General features: G+C 42.2%; 1 protein-coding gene across 1 annotated transcript; it reads right to left on the bottom strand.

The window, feature by feature from the left end:
• Window positions 1-11,054: 11,054 nt before the first annotated feature.
• Window positions 11,055-22,618, bottom strand: ndnf (neuron-derived neurotrophic factor). The gene is made up of 4 exons (XM_085150967.1): window positions 21,877-22,618; window positions 15,182-15,379; window positions 14,706-14,830; window positions 11,055-13,681 (listed from the first exon to the last, which is right to left on the bottom strand). Exons 2-4 carry the CDS (start codon window positions 15,376-15,378, stop codon window positions 12,294-12,296), a joined length of 1,710 nt encoding a protein of 569 aa, XP_085007093.1. The 5' UTR covers window position 15,379; window positions 21,877-22,618; the 3' UTR covers window positions 11,055-12,293.
• Between the last annotated feature and the right edge of the window lie 697 nt (window positions 22,619-23,315).

Genomic DNA, 23,315 nt, shown 5'->3' with positions numbered 1-23,315 from the left:
GTTGGTAAATGATGTCCAACATTTCATAATCTCAACGTCTTTGAACCTTTGTTTTATAATAATGAAATAAAACAAAATAATGGTACATATGTGTTTGGCCTGTTTAATTCACATCTTTCTGTTATATATAAATTAAGAAATCAAACTGATTATATTTCTTTTGATATGTTTTTCATTCACCGGCCTGTTTTTAAATGCTCATTGATGCAAATATCTTATTAGCCAATTACATGGCAGCAGTTGTGTGCATTTATGAATGTAGACATAGTCAAAACAACCCACTTAAGTTTAAACTGAGCATCAGAATTGAGAAGACGGGTTATTTAAGTGACGTCGAACGTCCTGTGGTTGAATGCACAACATGTCGAACCTTGAAGCAGATGTGGCTGCAGCAGCAAAGACAAAGAAACTGAGGCTCCAATAGAAGGAGGAAAAACATTGCCTTGTCTGCTGAGTGCCAATATCTGCTGTGACCTTCAGATGTTAGGGCCAGAATTTCATGTGAACCACATGAAAGCATGGATCCATCCTCCTTTGTATCAACAGTTTAGGCTGGCGGTGGTGTAATGGTGTGGGGAATCTTTTCTTGGCAAACTTTGGTTCCCTTAGTGTCGACTGAGCATCTACAGCTACAGCGCGTCTGTGTATTGTTGATGACCATGTCCGTCCGTTTATGACCACAGTGTACCAACTCCAGCAGCTCAAATCACCTAAAAATGGTTTCTTGTGCTTGACAATAAATTCAGTGTACCCAAATGGCTTCTAGTCACCAGATTACAATCCAAAAACGGTACCTCTGTGATGTGGTGGAACGGGGGAGTCCTATTATGGATGTGCAACCCACAAATCTGCAGCAACTGTGTGATACTGTCACGTCAATTTGGATCAAAATGAATGTTTGCAGTAGTTCCAGGGTAAAACCATATACTATCGGTGTGTGCCTAATAAAGTGGCCGGTGAGTCATTATTCCTCAAAGGGAACATTGGATCTTATTAGTTCTGTTTTCCAGTAAAAACAGCATTACTGTCCTATTAAAGTGCTGGTTTAACTATGTAATTGTAAAAATGCTCATTTAAAATGGACTGCAAGTCAAAACTTTACTTCTCAAAAAAGAAAACAATGTTGAATAGCATCACTATTATTTGAGGAGGCTGAGAAAATGGACTTCAGACTGGATCAGCGTAAAGCGAATACATGACATTTGAAATTAAAGCTCTTTAAAGTGATGCCAGATGACTTTTCTTTTGTTCTTTATCTGACAAACAGTTCAAGCAGCCAACACTGGATGTGGTTTCACAACAACCATAACTCTTGAATATGGTGCTTTGGAAACGCTGAAAGTAACAGACCTCACATTATCTCCATTATTTTCTTCTTTTTTTTTTTTATCTCCCCTCACCTTGATTTGTTGACTTTTGCCCTGCAGAGAGAGATTAGTATCATCTCTAATCACCGACTGTTTGTGTACATTCTTTTTCTGAACACCTCTTCAGCAAACGTCTCACCCTTTTAATCAGCAGCATGTCAGTGCTCTGTTGGTTTTGTTTACTGTGTTTATAGCCCGTGTTTATGCCACTTGCTTCCTGTTATGTTGTGGCTCTATGCCCAACTGCTCCATGATTGGTCCATATGACAAGCGTTGGTAGACGGCTACGAAGAAGACTGAGTCATGATGTACGCGTTTACATCAGAGTCAATGAGCTGGTGTGCTTGAATGTCTCGACTGCTGTTTTTACAGGATTTGCGCTTCAAAACGGGGATAAACATGTCCTTCAATAGGGATTTTTTTCCTCCCAGGTCACTTTTGTATTCGAAATGTTTTCATCAGTGGCTTGGAGTCATATTCCCAGTGTATTCCGGAGAGTTAAGCCATAGGAGAGGGTTACACTTGGGTGACAAGCCTGATCACTGCACTGAGAGGGTCTTTGTGCGTGCCTGCCCCACCCATGTGCTTCTTGGTACATTTCTGCTCCCCCTCCAACCCCGACCCCTCTGTCACTGCCTTGGCCTGTCAGGGCAGGACGATCAAATGTCATGACCCCTTTTTCCCTCTGTGCCCTCTGAGGACCCTCAAACCCATTAACTTTCACTCGGCTTTCACTAAGATCCCTTGGTTATCCCCAACACCTGCATTGAAGACACAAAGAGGCTCGCAGAGGAGTCTTCCCTGAAAGCAGGGACACCATTACGTTATTTTAGGATCAGTGAGAGTCTGTGGTGGTCTGTACAGATAATTCAATATTTTTGGTGTTAGCGTATCTTGAGCTAAGTTTAGGCATACTGGAATCATCCAAAAATCCCACGGTCTAAGCAAGAATCTCAAAACATTTACTACTAAATGTGAGAAAATGGAATTTTTTCATGTTAGATTGAAAGTTATCCTCATTTAATAAAATAGTCATGAAGTCGCACAGCGTTCAGTGCCTTGATGTCATGCAGATGACATGAAGTTGTAGTCATCTATGAAGCAAAATTACATAAATCAGCTAGATTAAGTACAGATAGTTCTTCAAGGCATAAACCTGCAATGCTCTACTAAATTCTGACCCCTCAGGTCACAGTTCCAATCAGAAAGTTGGAGAAGCCCCACCAACACCAACTTCACAATTCAAGATTGCAGCAGTTTGCATGAATAGTAGCAAAACTGTCTAACTTGTTATCTGTACTACTTTTTGGTATATTTGTGACTTGCTAAATAAGTCATCTAAAAAATACTGGCCAGGCTCTATCCATAAATGTGCTCCATCAGGGTTTTTAAGCACAAAAACGAAGGCCAGCATTGTATTGCTAGCCTACTACTACTATGAGAAGGCCAATATGACACATGCACTACACCGCTAAACCTTTCTAGACTTTACCTAGAAGTGCTGCATGGGTAAATACAAAAGTCTAATCCACTCTTGGACTCATTTGAGAAGAGTTCAGGTAAGTGTTCAGTGGATGCACAATGTGCTTGAGGCTGTTATCTTTCGAACCTTCTGCACTCTATTTAACAATCAACCCTTCCCTAAACCAAAAACAGTATTTCAGTGAGAACACATCCTGTTAGAGCCGATCTATAGAGAAATATTTTGTGTGATACCGGAAGTGTTAACGTTATTTGGCTCTTTTGTAAGTGTTCGCTAACTGTCAGTCTTGACGCCCTCCAATTAGGGGGCTGGAAATGTTAGAGCCAATCTACAGAGAAATATTTTTGATACTGTTTCAGTTATTATGTTACATGTATGATTTTGTATAATATGTGGTTAGAGAATATATGCTGCGTGTTTAATTTTGTGTTGGGTAAGAAAACATTGCAGCGCATGTGTGGTAGCAGGTCAGAATGAGCCAGGATGGCAATGGAAATGTGCGCTGTGGCAGCAAATAGTTTATTGACCGTGATATTGTTTGTTTGTACGAGTTAGAAATAAATCTGGACAGCTCACATTAAGAAGTGAATGAATTATTTTTTCAAAGCCTGGGACAGAAATTCGCCACTACACATCCAGTCCAGATCTATTGTTGTATGCTTAATATAAGAAATATTAACAATATCCTGACCTGATTGAAGACAAACACCACCTTTAGTTCATATGGGAAAATTGCTCAGGACTCCACAGACATGCCAGCAGCTCAGTAAGGCATCACAGCAGAGCTTCAAGTTAAACAGTAGCACGCACACAAGAAATCTCTCTGCTGAAGTAGGCTGCAGATGTGTAGAAACTGTGGGTTACCGAGATCAGCTGATCTGCTGGTATTATGGCTGAGCTTCACTCAGTTATCGCTGGGGTTTTTTTTGTTTTTCTAACAAAAAAAGATTTTTGTGAAAAGGCATAGTTTAATCCAAACAATGGTCAGGTCCTAATCTTAACCAGTTCATTTCAACTAAAAGCTGAAACAAAAGATGAAAAATAAATAAATAATCCAACTAAATTACAAAAAAGTCAAACAAAAAGTGTCTTTCAAGTGAAATAGATCAATTCATCCACCACAGCCTGTTCCTCAGGATGACTTTGTTCCGTCATTCTGCCAGACCTAACTTAACACCAAACTTCCTCTTCTACATTTCCTCTACCTGTTTCTTTAAAGTTGCAAAGTTGTGCCATTACAGCAGGACAGGTCAGTTATGAAAATGCTGGAGGAAAATCACCAACACACGATAAATGATGGACCAACCCGTTTAACCAACATGCCTTGCAAAATTAAAGCTATGAGAACACAATGCAAAACGGGGGGGACTATACTGCCAAAAAAGAGGGTTAGGGTCGCCATAGGACCTTCACTTTGAACGTGAACGTACCCAGCCCTGGAACTGAGCCACTCATTGCTGTGCTGCTGGTTGAGACTCTGAAGGCCAAAAACTACAGAAACCACATTTAGGGCACAGTGAAGGAAAGCACTGCATTGAAATAAATACTCTCAGCATTCCTTTTTTTCTAAGTAAATATTTTCACTGGGGAAAAAGCCTCAGTTTGGCAAACATACAAATGGTTCCACACAAGATTTTCCAAATGGATGGGTGCATTTTTCTGAAATCTCTCAAACCTGATACTGTAGATTTAGGGGCCAGACCACCTTTTGTTTCATGTTTCACAAACCCCCGCAGTTCCTTACCACAGCTCCCTATTTCAAGGCTGTCGTTGAATAGCCAGCAAACCATTTCCTGAAGCTCCGAGGTCACTGGATAAATGATGTTTTCATTTGACAACCCCAGGTCGCCGCTAAAGGAGGGTCTTCGGAGGGAGCCTTTTGAAATTACAGTACTGATGAAGCGTGAGAAATTACAGGCACTTAGAAGTGATTTCATGAGCACAAGAGAGCTTAGGGACCACCCCCATGCAGGCAAGAGGGACCGATGGCAGTGAGTACACAAACACACATGGCTTTGCATGTGCACAGTGTTAATATATAAACGCATCCCCGCACACATTTATCTCCCTCAAGTGCAGATGAATCAGCACCATAACAGTTTCCTCATCCTCAAATGTGTATCATGTGTTGAGGATTGTTTTTCTGTGTATGATAATAAAATTGACCTTACAGTTAAGTACATGGTGGAGTTAAATGAAAGTCATATTCAGGAGCCAGTCATTGTTTTTTTTCACTGCTTGAGTTATCCTAATGGAGATCGGCTGAGACGCGTAATGCCCGAGGGCCACTGGTCCCTCTCCACCCTTCCTGGGAATGGGCTCTCGGTCAGGATGGGTTTGGAAGGAAGCCTCCGATTTTTTTGCCTGGCCCTCTGCTAAATCAGAGCTATGTAGAGCTGGTTTGGACCTGAGCCTCGGTAATGATCTATCCCTGGAACTGCTGAAGTGGAATCATTTTCATCATGGTCTATGCCTCTTTAGTCCCTAGAAGGGTTTCCCTCTGTGTGCATGTGTCAAGTTTTCAAGCATTATAATTTCATTTCACACTGTTTACTTTGGTGATTTGCAGCACATTGCACCAGTGTGAAACTGAATCATTTAATTAAACCACCCACAAGTATAGTACCAACCCAATAGATGGCAGAAGCCCTTCATTCCCTTTGCTATTGAGTTTACACAAAACAGTGTTTCCCTACTTTTCTCTACAACAGAAGCTGGAGTCAAAGCCCTCCCAGCGTGCCCGTCTGGTTGCTGTCTGTCTCTGTTTGGATTCTGTTCGAGCCTCGACTCTCTTTTCACGATCTCTGTCCAAAAGTGTCACTCAGCTCTAAGTTGAGCAGCAAGTGCATTCATGCACACTTACACAAAACGCTCGCACAAATGCCAACTCCTGAAACCTCCCTGAAGAGAGGGTGATGGAAATTCTGCAACAAATTAACAGCTATAGGACTACAAAGCACATCTGTGACATTACATTGGCTTGCTCAGTTTAACAGTACAAACTTTTATTTTCTTAGGCTTCTGCATCTGCTGAAATGTTACACTACACTACTTCAACAGCAGTTGAAATTCTTTTAAAATAATCTTTTTGCGTTTCTTGTTGAGAATGAGGTTAAATTATTCATTAGAGTGGCAATAAATAATCGCTGACTCAGTTGTTAAATTAATCTTCAAAAAATGCACTATAATGAAAGTAGCAGCGTCTAGCTGTGTGTCAGAGGTAAAATAGTATTATTATACTAACTGTGCATTCCCTGCTGGTCAGGTTTTGACCTCCGAGTGCACTTTGTTGCCAAATGCAGTGGTCTGATTGGTCAGATTTGTTTATTTTTATGCAAAAAATCTGAAGAATAAATGCTGCAAATTCATCCAACAAAATTACACAGTCGGTGTGAATGGCTGCGTTAAGATTAGGTGAGTTCAAAAGATATTTCTAACATGCAAAATTTTCACATGAATTTTATGCGTCTGGTGTGTAAAGTCCTTAACAGTGGTCACTGGTGAGCTTTAAAACTCTAGGAGGCAGTTTTATTTATCATGCTGCTAGAAACTGCTGGCTAGTTAGACTGGCAGTTAAATAATAATTTTGGGTAAAGGTATTTTTACAATTTTTAGTTTTGATTAAGAAACAATTTTAGCTTAAAAATCATTTTGATGGTACACTGCCCTGTAAAAGTGAGAAGGGCTTCTTAGATCTAAGTTGGGTGAACACATAAAGCCCTTTTCCACTAGTACCTGGTTGATTTGACGTGACTCGACTTGGTTTATGTTGTTTTCCATTACAATCAAGTTCCACCTAATGTGCATGGCAATTGGCCGATATTTCTGTGACATCATTTGTATGCAACATGAACACCACAACAATGGAGGAAGTCAAGTCGATGGTGTACCTGCTGCTCTGCAAATGGCTTTTGACAGACTCAGAGACCAGTGTTGCCATTTCTCTCAATGCCAGGTTTCAAAAATGGCGTTTTTGATTACTGCGAAAGAGACGTTCATTGGACTCACTGAGTGATACCACTGCCACAAACTATGGGTCTTTAGCTAGCTATAAGAAGAACCTAGCTCTGTATTCTCTGTAACTACGATAAAACAGACGAAAGAAGACCTAAACTCCAGTCACAGATGCATAAAGACTGGTTGGCGACCCCACCTGGCAATGTACAAAACCCTCCGTGTGATTGCTTTGGTTGCTAGCATATTGCCAAGCTCGCTCACAGTATTTAGAGAAGATATTGGCATGCCTGCACACACTCGCTAACCACCAAGCATGAGTTAAACTTGAAAAAACTGAGAATGTTTGCTTTCAAAGTAAAAGTTGGACCTAAAGCTGAAAACAAGTCATTTTAAAAAGCCCAACTTTCAAACTGTGCAACCTCAGATCAAGTTGGGATATTTAAGGTGTGGTACCATACACCTCTTTGCAACAAGCAGGATGACTGCAGGAGGTTTGCTTGCGACTAGCAAACAACCTCCTACAGTTACCCACTTATCATCTGAGGAACACAAATTTTTGCATTTCCCAGTGAAAAGTGGTTCCCTTTGTGACTGTTGCTTTAATTTCCAGAGGCTCGGCCACTAGCTAGATGTCTTAATGAAAAGTAAGGGACAACTGTTGGGGTGAAGGAACCAAAAATTGCAGTTTCTTTAACTGTCACTTTAGGCTGGCTCCAAAAACAAGTTCTTCTCCATAGACTCCATAGACTCTTCTATATGGATAGCTTGGCCTGTCTGCTAGGCCTCACCTCCACAAATCAGTTCTTCAGCTGGACCTCTCCACTGAATTCATGCTGTTGGTGCAGATTATTGGCTGATGCCTTTGAATTCCACCCTCTCGTCCAAATATGGTGGCTAAAACGATATGGTGATGGATGGTGGACGATGGCTCTGGCGACATCCATCTTTTTTACGTCATCGCTGTTTTCAAAGGATAATATTTATGAAATATTTCAAATTAAAATAGGTCAGCTTTGACTTGAACACAGTAGGAGGGTTCATTTTTCCTCCATACAGGATTTCTTTTTTGTGCCACATAAAGCGCCTAAGCCACCAGAAAATTACCAGCAATATAATATTCCGGTGCTATGATGATGGACTGGTGGCCTGTCCAGGGTGTACCCCGCCTTTTATCCCATGACAGCTGGGATAGGCTTCAGCCCCCCCGTGATCCTGAATTGGGTAAGTGGAAGAAAATGGATGGAAAATGGACGGCTGGATTATTTTTTAAATTAAGCTCTTTGTTTAAAATGTTTGATAAGAGACATCAAAAGCCTTTGAGCTCGAACATCTGGCTCTATGGGCGCAACTAACATTTTATGACATTTCCAGCCACAGTTTAATTGTACAGATTATTTGTTTTATTCCATACACCGATCACTTCACATAAGCCCCAGAATCAGAGCCAGCTCTTCCGTGCACTGCTGTCATTACTACACCACTTATCCAGGCCCTGCATGTCTGTCTCCACTCCTCGTCCTACTCATGTACACACATATATACAAAACTCATACATCAAAGCGCTGCACTCGATTCCACGCAAAAGATAAACACGGGAAGCCCTGCAGATGGTTAGCTCTAGGATAGAGGTTTCTCTGTATGTTCATGTTTGCATGAGTGTTTGTGAGGAGATCTCCTGAAAGATGTTAGAAAAATAGAAGTGTCTGTATATTTCTTTCCATCTTAAACCTCTTGGGTGTACCAAAGACGAGGACTTTTTTTTTTTTTTTAGCACACAGCAGATATTATTCACACATGTAGGATAACATTTGAGCAGAGCTGGCCAGCTTTATTAGTGGCAGTTTACAGGGATATCTATGACAGTCCCATAGCTCTCTGGAAGCTCCTTTACATTATTTCAGGGTAATGGCAGGTTAATGGAAGCCAGGTGGAGCCTCACTCCACCAGGAGCACTTGATTGACAGTGAACTGTGTCGATGAATTGGAGTGCAGCTACCCACAATCAGGGTCGGGATGGAAACATGGCAATTCTCAAACAACAGCTGCTTTTCTTGGCCACAACAGAGGCGCCATTTCCACTCATCTAGGACTACTCAGTACATGTAGATATGTTCGCGCATGTGCGTCTGGCTTTTCTCTTTGCTTGTTTGTGATTAAATGTGTCTATTGACTAAATACTATTGCACCAAGTCCCTCGAATTTGAAGCCTGGATTTTGAGCGTAAGCACATAAGTGGAAATGAACAGCGACATTGCTTCATAGAGGGTGGCCTGTTCAGCCTCACTACGTTTATAGTGTAGTTAAAACCATTTGGAAAGTGCGAAGTCCAGAGTAGGATTCTGATTATTGTAATTATGTTTATTTTGCTTTAGAGCAAGGCATTTTTTCCCCACTTGAATATGATCAAGATTACGTTCACAGAGTTACTCGGTTTGACTATTAGCAGCTATTAGCAGTGTTGGGGAGTAACGGAATACATGTACCGCCGTTACGTATTTAAAATACAAAATATGAGTAACTGTATTCCGTTACAGTTACCGTTTAAAAAGGTGGTATTTAGAATACAGTTACTTTGTTGAAATAAATGGATTACACAGCAGTACTTTCCTGTTTCATATTGTCGCGGGTCAGGACTGTTTGGGTTTTGTTTGACAGCTACGTTCTGTTGTTCCAGGTGGCAGCGTTACGGTTGCCATAATTACAGGGTGACGCTCTCTCTCTGCGTGTTTCCTGGGTGAGAGAGGCCTTTTTGTTGTTGTTGTGCTAAGTTAATAGGCAGAATGCTACAGGTATAGCTCTAAAGAAATGTAGCATCATAGGCAGTGTAGTCCGTGCTGCAGGGAGAATGGACTGCCATACACGTTATGTGTCTGTGAGCGAGGGAGGGAGAAAAAGGAAAAGTAGGAGCTGTCATCGAGCAAAAACGGGAGCTGGAAGCATGTAAATATAATAATAACCACTGCATCCAAGAAGAGAGCCTGACGAGCCCAGTTGTAAGTAAGCTATTAAGACTCGACTGTACACTGTGTTCGTGTTTTCCTCCAAAAACAATAAGTTCCGTTGGAGCAGCCTTTCAACGCCTCTCTCTGTCTCTCGGTAGCAAAGTTGAGCCAGACAACAAAGTAAAGCTAGTTTTCGGCTACGAGCCCGACACAGAACCCACCGTATTAGCCAGAGGTCCCTTTACTACGGTTCGGAACCGCGGACCTTCAGTAACAGTAATAAATCACAGCAATAGTACATTCATGTAGTTGTAAACAGCATGATAATATATTAAGTAATCCAAAGTATTCAGAATATGTTACTCTCATTGAGTAACGTAACGGAATACATTACAGAATACATTTTGGGGCATGTATTCTGTATTCTGTAATGGAATACATTTTAAAAGTAACCTTCCCAACACTGGCTATTAGCGATTGTAATTAGTTTGTTAGTTTGTTGACGTCACCACTTTTGGGTTTATATTCTTTGATATTCTTAATCTTGACAGAATCAGTGCTGCAGTAGCAGAGCTACAGTCAATCTGAATCATTCATTTCAGTTCCATAAACTTGTTGTAGTAAGAAACTGTCCGATTAAACTGACACAAAAAGGCTATCCTGTTTGTTTCTTTCTGGCATATTTGGTTTAAATCAGGTTTATTTTCAGATTGATTTGACTATAAATGCAAAACAGAGTGACAGGAAGTCAGGTGGCAAAATCCGACTCAGAATTAGCAGAGGCTGTTTTTTATTTATGATTCACCGAAAAAATGTGTTCATGTTGATGTCTTAGGAAAAATGTTTAGCGCAAAAACGGGTGTCATTGGACATTAGAAGGTTAAATTTGTCATGATATGCATAAACCTTGCATTGACATTATTTGAAGTAGATCTTTGGGAGATTACTTGATGCTAAAGGGGAAACCTTTTGCTGTGAGGCCAAGTATCTCTATGGAAGGGTGGAATTTGGCCATTAGGGCAGCTTTCGGTTACACCATAGATATTCTGTTCTCATTAAAAAAGAACATAAGATGAAACATGTGAGCAGAACTGCTTCAGTACACATTTGGATTTTTAAATCACCGATCCGATGCTCAACCTATTATCACTTTTTTTTTGTTTTTTACATCATTTTATACATAAATTTATCACTTCCCTTTCATGGTTGGTTCATCTTCCATGACCGATGGCAAAGAAAGCTGCATGCTCTCCATATTTTTTAAATTTACAGTGGCACTAGTGTACAGAACAACAACACTGTGTGACGATTTTTAATTTATACTCTTTTTATAAAATTACAGATTACACGGGGACCACGTGATACAGATGGTTCATACTCCCACCGGTAAAAAAAAAAAATCAGATCAGGCTTCTTTCAGATCATCAAGACAATAAATTGTTCTCCAGAAAAAATCAAGAAATACACTTGAAACTAAATCTATTAGGATATACGCTCATTTCCTCATTTAGCCACTTGTGATGATATCAAGAGTTGTTTTTTTTTTATTCTTTTTAAGCTTATTTACAGCATATATCTTATCTGTTGTTGTTCTTTTGCTGTCGCAAATCTTTTAGAGGGTCGTGTTTTGATGTTAAAATCCCTCTTAGTATTAGGTTGTGCTTATGCAGCCCTGATTTAGATGTCTGAGTCTATAATCACAATATGCTGTTCAGCTCTTTCTCTGAGAGCCATGATTGGGATGTTAACTGCTTGGCAAAAGAACATGACACCCAGGGTGACACAGGGATTACATGTTCTATATTTAGTCTTTATGTACATGAATATTGGCAGGACAGCTCTGTACATGTGACACACACACACACACACACACACACACACACACACACATACACAGCGATACAGTGATAATAACACAGATCTCCAGCACAGAACACATTTACAAGATGGGCTCTAGAGCAAACACTGGCTGAGATACACACGGGAATGTCTGAGCTACGACAACTTCCTCATAAAACTGGAATTTTCTTGTAACAGTTACTATTGTCATCAATAAAACAGACAATTAAAAAGAGAGATGAAAAGTATAAAATAATTTAAATTCCTCCTAAAATGCGTCATGAATATGCGGTGACAGATCTATACAAAGCGGGCAGCTACTGTATCTCCTTGACACACTGAAACCGAAGGATGCAACAAATATGACAGACAAAAGCGAAAGTCATGCAGCAACAAAGGAACAGAGAAGATGAAAAAAGGGGATCTTCTTTGAAGTTCTGCCCTCCCAGTGGCAGCATGATGTCAAGATGACAAGCCTGGTAACAAAGCACCTCACGCTATGGGCCACCCAGACGTGCCACAATGAAATGTAAACATAAATATACAGGTTGAAATCTCTCTCTACAAACAGTTCAGTCCCTGCCACAGGCCCATCAGCTGTGTGAGTAGTCAGTCTGTATACACTCCTTAGTAGAATATCACTTAGAGTTAAATAAACTTATTTAATATATATATTTATAATAGATTTATTCTTTGCAGAGTCTTTTAGCAGTATTTCCTTGTTTTCACCAGTTTGTTCTGGTATTTTACTGAGTGGCCACTGTGTCCCACCACGTAAACGTCCAGCAGGTAGGTCTTTCCTGGCTCCAGACCTGTGATGGTTTCTGTGGTCACAGCTTTCTGCAGGTTCGGGCTGTGGAAGTACTTGCACAGGACCTTTTCTGACTTCCTGCGGGTCTCTGGTCCAGCACATTGATTTTGTTCCCGGCGCCGCTGCTCCTCGCCGTAATTGTCAGCCACTTCCTTGCGGTAAATGCAGTATTTGTTGCGGTCCTGCGTGCCCAGCCAGGCCACAGTGACGGAGGAGCAGGTGCGCAGCTTGTCAAAGGCCTTGATGCGTGTATCCTCCGGAAGTGAAGGGAAAGGCTGTTTGCTGCTGGGTCGGGTGCTGGCAAGCACCTTCAAAGTGGAGGCTCCTTTTCTGCTGCCACGGAAACGGATCAGGTATTTGGCTTTTGGCTTTCCCCGTAGCTGGAACTGCCGTATCCCCTCCACGTTCTGGGAGAGCAGCAGCTTGCCATCTCGCCTCACCTGCACCTGCACAGCATCCAGACATGTGTGTACAAAAAGAGTGACCCTCTGGTGGGAAGACACGGGAGCGAAGCGCAGGAACTTGCTGCCCTTCCTTTTGATGAAAACCTCTGATACTTTGCCGTCCTTCAGCTCAACTGTCTTCTGACGAGCCTCCTCTTTAGTGCGGGCAAAGGTTCCCACATATGCTGTGCTGGTGTTGGTAGCAGCATTTACTGCAAACACATCAAAGTAGTACTGTGTGTCTGGTTTTAGGTCTGACACCGTGAATATGTTTTTATTGCCAATGCACACCTTCTGGATGTCTGATACCCTGGGCTTGGCTGCGTATGCCCGTGAGATCTTGTTACTTGTGAGGCCCCGGTCTTTGCCGAAACCATTGTCAAAGCCAAAGTGCACAAAGTCGAACGGGCTAAAGTCTCTGCCGGGCTTCGGCGCCAGCATGAATGCATCGTCGGTGTTGATTTTAGCCTCGGCAGCACACATGCTTTTGAAATTGTGCTCCTTGTTGATCACTACGCAGTACTGCACAGGCTGGCCCATCAGCAAGCCGGTAGGTGTCGGTTTCCAGGCCAGTGTGACGGTGGTACGGCCAAGTGCAGTGACATCCACGCGGGGGTCGTAGGGCAGCTCTGGGTAGGGCTGGTCAGACTCTGGAGTCGTGGTTGCGTATACCTTGAAGTTGCTGTCTTTCTCAGTGGACAGCAGTTCAAGCTGGTAGAGACCAGAAGGCGTGCTTGTGGCCACATAGGACTCCACATCATTGCCCTTGTAGGTGAAGAGCTCCGTGCCTTCATCTACTGTCACCTGCTGTTTCTGTTGGTCCAGAGGTTCAGGCTCTCCTGGAAGATAAAAACCAAACACACACAACATGAGCTGTTTGCTTTAGTCACCAAATTAGACAACCCTTGCAATATTTTTCTTTTCTTCTTTGGCTTTGATGAAAGAAAATTTCCACCCAAACTGAAAACTGTTTAACGCTGCAAGATCATGACTAAGCCTCATGGATCATTATCCCACACCCATGGAAGCCATGTTTTCACTCCAAACATCCCCAAAGATCTCAGGCCAGCATTCACTCAGCCTTTCTAGGGAAGTTTTGCTACAAAGAGGCGCCTTGTAGCTTCTATGTGAGAGGGACAGTCTAAGCTCTTACTCCAGCTTGAGCAAGAAACCATAATATTATGTTTGTCAACCAGAGAGTGTGCTCAGCGGTGTACTAAAAATTAAGCTCAAAGATCAACTCCCAATAGAGATTTCTAGCAGGAAAAGGCTGCAAAGACAGGAAAGATTTCACTAGCTGCTCTGTTTCTGCACCAGTTTTCGTGAAGTCACTGCCACTGCATGTGTCGAGTCAAAATTTGTCATTATTCTTCCAGCTCAGGATGAATTCTCTTCTCAGGTGCTCATGTCTGGACATTCAAATATATGCTCACATCACACATCAGTGCTCTAAACCACTGCTTTAGTCATCTGGCAAGATCTCCTCTGCTGAAAGGACACCTTCCAGATGGGAAAAGGTTTTAATGTGAAGCAGAAAAACAGAAAAAATGAAGGGGAAAAAGGAAGACAAACAGACTGAGTGTAGCAGGATTTATCTTAAGAAGACCGAGGCGACCTAAGTAAAGGGATGTAATGTCTTTGATTCTTTAGGGTGACTAGAAAACCACTGAAATTATAGACATCAAACTGGGCCGAGTCAGACCTCATAAGTGGTCAGACTAGACACTACATCTGTGACTTAATTAAAACCCACGAAAACACAAAGCCTAACATCACTGCGTAGGTTAATTGTGTGTGGGGATAGTCATATTTCCAGATAACGTGTAATTAACCTCTTCCACTGCTGCCTTATGTCAGTTATACCTGATCCTCCTCCGCTGGCGTCTTCTGGCAGCTCCTGCAGAGTGAGTTTCCACTCCAGAGGAGCATCACAAGGTGTCACGGTCACAGACAGGGGTGTGTTGTCTTCTTCCACCACAAAGTAGTACCTGTGAAAATAATAGGCCAGATATAAGCACCAGTGTTCATCATAGTTTGACATTATCCTAAATAATGTGTGGAGTAAATGCATGAGCAGACTATAATAGGTGAAGCACGTGGTGGCATATAGTGTTTTGCCTTGAGTGGAGAAAGACTTTCTCATCTATTATTTAGTTTTTGCATCAACATAATAGATCCTATTACAGGGTAACATCTGATGTTTCCTATCTATTTACAGTAAGTAGACATCACCAGGTTTAATGTTTCCTTCAATGATTGAAGCAGTCACCAGCACGAGGTTTAACTGGCTCATTTTTTTAACCACCGCCCTGATATTGTTTGTCTCACAGAGCTCTTACCTTTTGGGTGTGTCTCTGAAAAGATAGCCACTGATCTCAGCTCCGTCCGGTATGACAGAGGAGTCGTGGAATAGCGACTTGTCTCTGATCTGCATCTGAAAAAGACCTTCATCTCTCGTAGGCAGTTTCTGGGCCACAGATCCCAGCCCCAACAGCACTAGCAGCACCACCACGCTCCAACCTTTACACTGCCTCATCCTGAAAGACACAGAAAATTGACTTCAGTTTCATTAAGTGTTTTGTGATTTTTCGCAGATGCTCCTGATCGTCTGAGCAAAGAATTCACTCTTCTTCTTCTATGGTTTTTAACTGAGGATGTGAAAACCACATGACACAAAGATGTCTTTAAGTAGCACTTTATTAGCCTTTTCTTGAGTATAATAAGTTAATCATTGCTTTGCCTGACACCTCACAAATAAAAAATCTTTTAAACTCAAGGTGAGTCTGTGAATGACCTTATACCACAAGACAAATTCAATGTTAGCAAAAAGCTGATATGCTACAGGTGAATTTGCCCATTAGTTTAAATTTCCTTCATCTTCACATAACGTTTACTTTCATCATCCATGTTTCAGTCTATATGCCCATATATAGACACACCTATACATATATAACCACAACACGGACAACCTTTTCAGTTGCATTGACTTACAGGTGTCCCGAAACAGACAGCTGGAGCCAATCATTGTCTGTTAGCCCTGTCTCTGCCATTTGATCTCTTCACTGTGTATGCGGTGGTGGCGCCTTTTGGAGCATTTTAATATCTAATATTATGGCTTGATGTGTGAGTCAGATGATTAAAAGTTCATGCTTCAGCTTTGGTGAGTAAAAAAAGGCGAGTAAAATTAGGGTGGCTGTAGCTCAGGTGGCAGAGCAAGTCAGCCACAAATCAGAAGGTCGGTGGTTGGATCCCAGGCTACCTCCTGGCTGCATGCCAAATTTCCTTGGGCAACCCTGTGTTAGTACCCTACTGGTGGTGGTCAGAGGGCCCGGTGGCGCCAGTGTCCGGCAGCCTCGCCTCTGTCAGTGCGCCCCAGGGCAGCTGTGGCTACAATGTAGCTTGCCATTGCCAATGGGTGAATGACTGAATGTAGTGTAAAGCACTTTGGGGTCCTTAGGGACTGAGTAAAGCGCTATGCAAATGCAGGCCATTTACCATTTATTTTTTAAAATTGCTTGCTCGGTAACCAAGCTTGCTAATGTTAGCATTCCACCCTTTTCTCCATATAAGGAAACTTCTGGCACAAAAAAACACACCAATACAGTGGCAGATCAAAATGCTACAGCTGACACTTCAAAATGAGTCCATAACCAATGTGTGATGTCATAGTGGCTATGAGCCTCGATCATTGAGTTAATATTAGCATACAGACTTGGATTGGCACAAGAAATTCCATATGTGTCACAGTAAAGACAAAAAACCTGCAAAAACGATTTTTTTAGCCGGCAAGGGTTCTTTTTATTCTTTTCTTTCTTTTTCTTTAGTCTTACTAAGCTAAACTAATCAACCATTCTTCCTAAAATTTCTAATTATTAGTTTACAGAAAAATTAAAAAACCTTTGATAAAAGAAAAAGTTTAAGCATTTTTATTTCACATTTATTTGATCTGAAAGTACCCTGGGCCACCACTAACACTGGCAGCATTAAAGTACCATGCACAAGCTACAGAGGAGAACATACAAACTCAAAACCACCTGCTGTGAGGCAACAGTGCTAACTACTGAGCCACTGTGTTCCTTATTGAGCTGAGCTGGCTGCTTTCATTGTTTCCAGTCTCATTATGCTAAGCTATGCTACTTGACTACAAAAAAGGCTGAAACTTGATGTTTAGCTTACGCGCATAAAATCTCTCTTCTTAGCAAGAAACTGTATGCCACAGTGAGTACCTTGTGCGTTAATGCATACTGTCAGTAAATATTAAAGGCTCATATTAGCTAAAGTATGTCTAAGATTTCTGTTTTTCTAATGGAATTTCTGAATAACTTTGTTTTATCTCTCCTTTTATTTTGACATTGGTTCAAAACTGCTGATGTTAATGAGTGTGAGCTGTGACATGCATACAGTGTTTTAGTGAGCTTCTGCTTTTGTCCGCAATGTAATATATTTTATGCTAAAATGTGCTTCTTGTCCATGTTTTCCTTCTAGTTTCAGCCTTAATTAACATTTAACTTAAAATCCTGATCACCATCTGGGAATGAATCAGAGACGAAGAGCCCCTGAATGAGTACCCAAGGCCACAGAGAGGAAGGGGGATTAGATTTAAACAGGAATGTGTGAAGGAAAAGATATTGCTTGGCACTCCAGGGACCCACGGCGTTTCATAAAACGCTTAATATAAAAATCCCCAAATCCATGTAGTTTAAGTTTTATTGACGTTAATATAGAAATGTTTGGAGATGCAATCCACAGTTGGAGCTGCAGCCGATGTGGCTGAGAGGCTCTCACGTATCCCCTGTCTATTGATTTTTGCCCATTGATTGCAGCTGATGGGAATGCCAAATCCCCGGTGATTTAATCAGTGTAATGATGGCAGATTAGCCAGATACTTTACTGCCATTTACTGCAAGTGAGATGGTGTCCTTTTAATGACCCCTCTCCCTTTCTCTGCTCACCCTCCTTTGTCTGTCTCCTTCCCTTGATCACAGTTTTTTTTTTTTCATCAAATAATCTCTTTCACACTTGTACACACACATCCCCTCCTCTCGGTTCGTCTTTATGCTTTCTCCTCCTTCACCGCCTCCCTCAGCAGAGGCAGATAAGTAAAACCAGAGGACTCGGGCATGGACGAATATCCACACTACACACAGGGCTTCATTTCTACATTATAGTCCTTTAAAAACACAAGCAGGGGAAAAAGCCCATGACAGCTCCTGTCAGTGTCTCTGCTGTCGTCTGAGCTCAGCCTCCCGTCACACCGCCAGACTTCAGAGAGCAAAAGGAAAGCCGCCTAAGTGGTACTTTGAGGTTTGACTCACACAGAGACTTGAGATCCTTATCGCCTCGGCTTGTCTCATTCCACTTCAGAAACATGTCAGTCGGAACAAAGACATGTCTAATAATACTTAAGACAGCGCTGAGGTAGTACGCGCAGTCTTTCAGTAGCATGCACAGCATTTCTCAGAGCTGCCTTTCTTTCAAACATCCCAAAACACTCCACAGACACAACGAGGGCCTCGTCCCCTCACCCGGCTTTGTCCGCCGCAGTCACACACTGAGGTTTTTAATCACCGCTGCCATAAACATTTGATGTGTGCCTTCCCCGTGCTCTTCACATGTGACACCACATACTATATATTGCAGGGAGATGACATCTAAATATCAGAGCAGTTGTGTTGGGTCACTGTGGTTGCACGGACCAGCGCAGAGTCAACATGGTCACACAGCCGGCGCTGGATGTGCTTTTACATGCAGGCCTGCACCATTCTCATGCCACAGAGTTCCCTTACGAAAATAACACATTAAAAAAAAAAAGCTGCATCTGGAACAAATAAAGTCTAATGTTTAATTAGAATGGGGAAGAATGTATGATCCCAATTTAGGGAATGGATAATTTTAAGGCAAAGTAACCCACAGTCGTGTCAACTTTGTTTTGCTTTTGCCTTTCATCTCTTTATTTATATATTTATAGGTTTTTGTTTCACTTTCATTGGTATTTGCCAAGTATTTTCTGTGGAAAACATTGTGTATTTTCTAATTGGCAAGCTGTGGACTTTAGAGAACTGTGTAACTGGATTAAAGGACAAATGCAGGAGTTTACAATGGGTGAAAATAGTCCCAATTTTCTTTCCCATGGCTGTCTTTGACACATCTAGAGTATCAGTCTTAAACAAATAAAACAAGAATACGACCCCCACCTCCTTTCCCTTCCTGTGTAATCTGTAGAATTGCGTCCTATGAATTGAGTTTCTACTTTAACAACTTTGACCCAGCTCTAATTTGGGGTCATTACAAGCAAATCATGTGCATAGCCAAAACAAAAATGTTCACACTTTGTATTTAAATCTCCCAGATGGATGCAATCTTTTCAGCGACATCAATCCATAGCAGAATTAAAATCGTTTACGATCCACTGAAGATTAAAGTAAGAAAAATATCAATTACATGCAACCATTTGGCCACAACTTTCATCCACCTGATCGACTCTGTGTGCACGTGTGAGAGGAGCTTATTTTCAGCAAGAACATGGTGATTATAAGCACGTGATTTTCACGTATTGATTTTTTTCTGATCACAAGGCAGGCTATATCCATGCAACCCCCAGCCTTGTCCTGCGTGCGTGCACGTATATGCTCACGTGTGTGCGCGCAAAACACCCCCCCACCGCCACCTACACTCTCTCACTTCACTTTGTTTCTCTCCTTCCCTCCAGCTCCTTGTCAAGATGGATAAGCCTCCTGCCTGCTGCCACATGGAGCTCATTAACAGAACGGGAGGGAATAAAAGACAGTTTAATTTCAACACAAATAAAGAGACATTTCGGATTCCACCCAACAAGACGCCTGGCATGAGCTCGCAGGACCTGAAGCCTCTGTGTGTTTTCTTAAAAGAAGTCTAGATTTATGGCGGGTCCTCGGTAGCGAGCTCCATCATGGCTGTCACTTCAGGGCCAATGTGGGGATTAGAGTAAGTAAAGTATATGCAGGAGCCAAAGAGGGAACCACACAGGACCTGGACCTGTTCTATAGGCAGGCCAAACCAAATCAGGTCTGGTGCTCTTGGACAGCTAAACAGCTTATTAATAAATTGGTAGAGACTGTGGTAAACGCTCTGATCCAACAGTGGAGATTTTAATCTGGTGTGTGTGTGTGTGTGTGTGTGTGTGTGTGTGTGTGTGTGTGTGTGTGTGTGTGTGTGTGTGTGTGTGTCCATACGTGCACACATATGCGGGTCCAAACCATTGCATTCCTCTGCTCCACTCTGTGTGTAAGTCTAAATCATCACTCAGGACCTGACTCCTCGCCATCCACAACATCGCTCGCAGTTTGAGTTTCTGAGCTATCCACATCATCAGAACCACTAAGGCTGGCACAATAGCATCATGGAAACCAGAGCCCAGTTTCCTTTCCTTCTTACCCTCCCCTTTCCTCTTCGCTCCTTTATATTTCATCTCTGATCCCTGCCTTTAGCTCTGCATCCTGGAAATTCTCTATGAGGGGGTCGCGGGGGCGCTTTCTGTGTAAAAACAACTCAAATAGAATTGAGGGTGGGGGAGTGGCGGTGTCTCTGACTGATGTGCTGGCATTGTGGCTGCAAGGGTGATTAAAGATTACAAGAGAAAATGCCCCCCCATGGGAAAGTCATCCACCCACTGCCCATCATCCGGTGCACGCATGCACGGGCCTGGCCCCGTCGTGGGAAATGAGTCAATCATGATCCGGTATGTTGTGCTTGGTTGAGGAGGCAGAGAAGGGGAGCACAGAAAGCCTGTTCAGCAGCTAGTGCGAGCAGGCTCTGCCTCTTCTTGTGTCCATCTGAGGGAGCATAATGAGGAGCTTTGCAATGAGCGTGCCCGGGCGGGGGGAGACGAGGAGAAGCGCATGGTGTGTGGATATGATGAATAATTTAACAAGGAAATAAAAACTTTGCGCCCTTAATCTTCCACCACTGACTCTGGATATGTGACAAAAGGCAGCGGAGAGGCGACTGTATATACACCACTGAAGCCTGTCACTTCTCTGGACGCAAAACGGCTATAGCAACACTGGCGGAATTCTTTCAGCCAGAGAGTTTTCATATGCAAATCATGGTTTAGTTACGGTATGCGACGCAGACCTTCCCATTTTAAGACTTTTTTGTTCATGATTCATTCTCCTGAGAAAGTAGAAGGGAGGCAGTGTGGCTTCACCCTGCTGCTAAATACAGTTATTCAAATCCCCACTCCGGGTATGTCTCTCATTAAACACCGACTGAGAGCCTCTCACATGGACCGGATGAGGAAAACAACTCCCAACACGAGCTAAATTATCATTAATCTGTCTGGAATAATTCTAATTGAAACAATGCAGGCGGTGCCAAGTCAAATAAATCCAATTTTTCACTTATATTAAAAAGCAGCTCTTCAATACGCGCTTCACTAAAGCCTGTCTGGGCTCTTACAGGTGCGTAAAAGGAACCCAGTAGTGCCACGGTGAAACTAACATTTATCAAAACTGTAGTCCTTATATAAAACTTTTTACATTTTACAACTAAAAGCGAACAGAGTGAAAACACCACAAATGGTGCACAGGTAGCTAGAAATACAGCATGTGTAGAAAAATCGCCTGTGTTGGGTGCTGTGTCACCCCTGGGAGCATGGGAACTGTCGCGAGGGACAAAACAAGAGGATTTTCGTAAAGTTCATCAGCTCATCTGCCCCGTGTGATATGAAGCCCAAAACAAAATAAGCTAGAATTAAAAAAGCATGCGAGTTGCGGCTTGAATGAAATGCGTTTGAAACTTTTAACTTCCTGGAGTTGTAAACCGCAAACCGTTTCAAAGGCACCAGCTACTTTACTCAGAGAGTCCGACTCTGGATTCATACGGAGCTTGCATGCATATTACAAAATAAATAAATAAATAAATAAAGCTACAGAAAAGTTTAAGAAAATAAAGAAGTTTTTTCTGATATAATTGCTCGAAGAATCGGACAAACCGCTACACTGCAGAGAAATCAAGCGAAAAATAAATATATAATCTTTACAAGAGACAGTCTTACCTCTCGCAATAGGAATCGACGACGTTATCTGCAGAATGGTGTCTGTTTTTCTTTAAAAGAAAAAAAAACTCTTACAAAAGTGCTTTAAAACTAAATCGATTGATGTAAAAATAAAAAAAAAAATAAAAACACGCGCTGTCCTCTGCAGTGTCCAGTATCCCCTCCTTTAGTTTTCACTTCTATTGTTGGTGTCTATCAATCGGATTAGACGACTCTGGTGCGTGCTTGCAGTTTTCTTGTGGATTGAACTGGTCTCTTGTGGGCAGGAGTGTGTGTGAGAGTGTGCGCGAGTGTGTATGAGTGGGTATCCCGAGTGCTGGCAGTGCGTCCCTCCCCTGCCGCGCCGCTGCTATTGAAACCTCCACTGGATTGGAGGCAAAACTAGTGCGAACTTCTTCTTCTTCCCTGCGCTCCAAGACAGAGAACCAGCCCACTCTTTCAGCAGCAAGCCACAAAAAATATCCCAGCAAGGACCAGACTGAGTATTACTCCCAGGTGTGACCGGCCCTCATACTGAAAGCATATAAGGAGAGGGAAACAAATCCAAAATCCAAAAATCTTAGATGAACAGAAGCAGTGTGTTGCTGAAAACAGCAAGATGCCACCTGAGCGTATCTCTAACTGCTCGTGGTTTTTAGAGACCGGGGTTCCCCCCACATACTTTTATTTGCAAGCTGTTTACTGTGATGCTCTCTTTAAATTATTAGTTTAGGCAGTAGCGCCCTGTTGAAGTCACGCAGCCCTCGGGGCTACAGTGTGCAGGCAAGTTTCATCATGGGCCCTGATACCTGGGAGGGCGTGAAAAACATGATCAGAGCACACAGCTTTAACGGCGTCACAAAAAACAAAACAAAATAAAGACATAACAGTTTCTATGTGGAATGTGACAGAGAACCTGCACCAACACAGGGTTTAACTGTGGAAATTCCCAGTGAGCTATTACTGGAGTTGTTGTCTCTTCCTGGGTTGAAGCCCTGGGAAGCAAATATTTATCCAAGATAAGAGCTCTTGACTGTCTCGGAAATGAATTGTCCGAAATTTATGACTTGATGGGTGTCCGTGTCTGATGACAAGACAATAGATCTAAAGGAAGCTGTCGTTTCCTGAGCTTCCTCCACAGGACCGTCTTTAAAGTGGTGTATCTGCACATCTTCACACATGAGCGGCTGCAGGTTTCGCGCTGCTTCCTGCTGGTTCAACAGTAGCACCTTCATCTACAGGTTTGACCAGACCTCCCATCAATGCTTCCTACTAGTTGTCGAAAACAAAGGTTTATGTTTTCATGGAAAACAAGTTTTGTGAAGATTTAACCAGTGCATGTAGCTGCACTAAGAGTCATAATCTTTACAGAGAGCAAGTAAATTGTGAATGAAAAAAGAGACACCGACAAACATAAAGATATCATTTTCATAATGTTTTTGACAAAATTAGAAAAACAA

The sequence above is a fragment of the Neolamprologus multifasciatus genome, chromosome 23, assembly GCF_963576455.1.
Source record: "Neolamprologus multifasciatus chromosome 23, fNeoMul1.2, whole genome shotgun sequence".
Classification (NCBI taxonomy): domain Eukaryota; kingdom Metazoa; phylum Chordata; class Actinopteri; order Cichliformes; family Cichlidae; genus Neolamprologus; species Neolamprologus multifasciatus.
Note: the sequence above shows the minus strand (reverse complement) of the source record. Positions and strands in the feature narration are given on the sequence as shown.

Bases quoted from the DNA above. Each gene is read 5' to 3' on its own strand.
- ndnf (XM_085150967.1), bottom strand. From the start codon at position 15,378: ATGAGGCAGTGTAAAGGTTGGAGCGTGGTGGTGCTGCTAGTGCTGTTG. The intron at 14,831-15,181 runs GTAAGAGCTCTG...TTATTTTCACAG, and splicing joins TTCAGAGACACACCCAAAAG to GTACTACTTTGTGGTGGAAG. The intron at 13,682-14,705 runs GTATAACTGACA...TTTATCTTCCAG, and splicing joins CGCCAGCGGAGGAGGATCAG to GAGAGCCTGAACCTCTGGAC.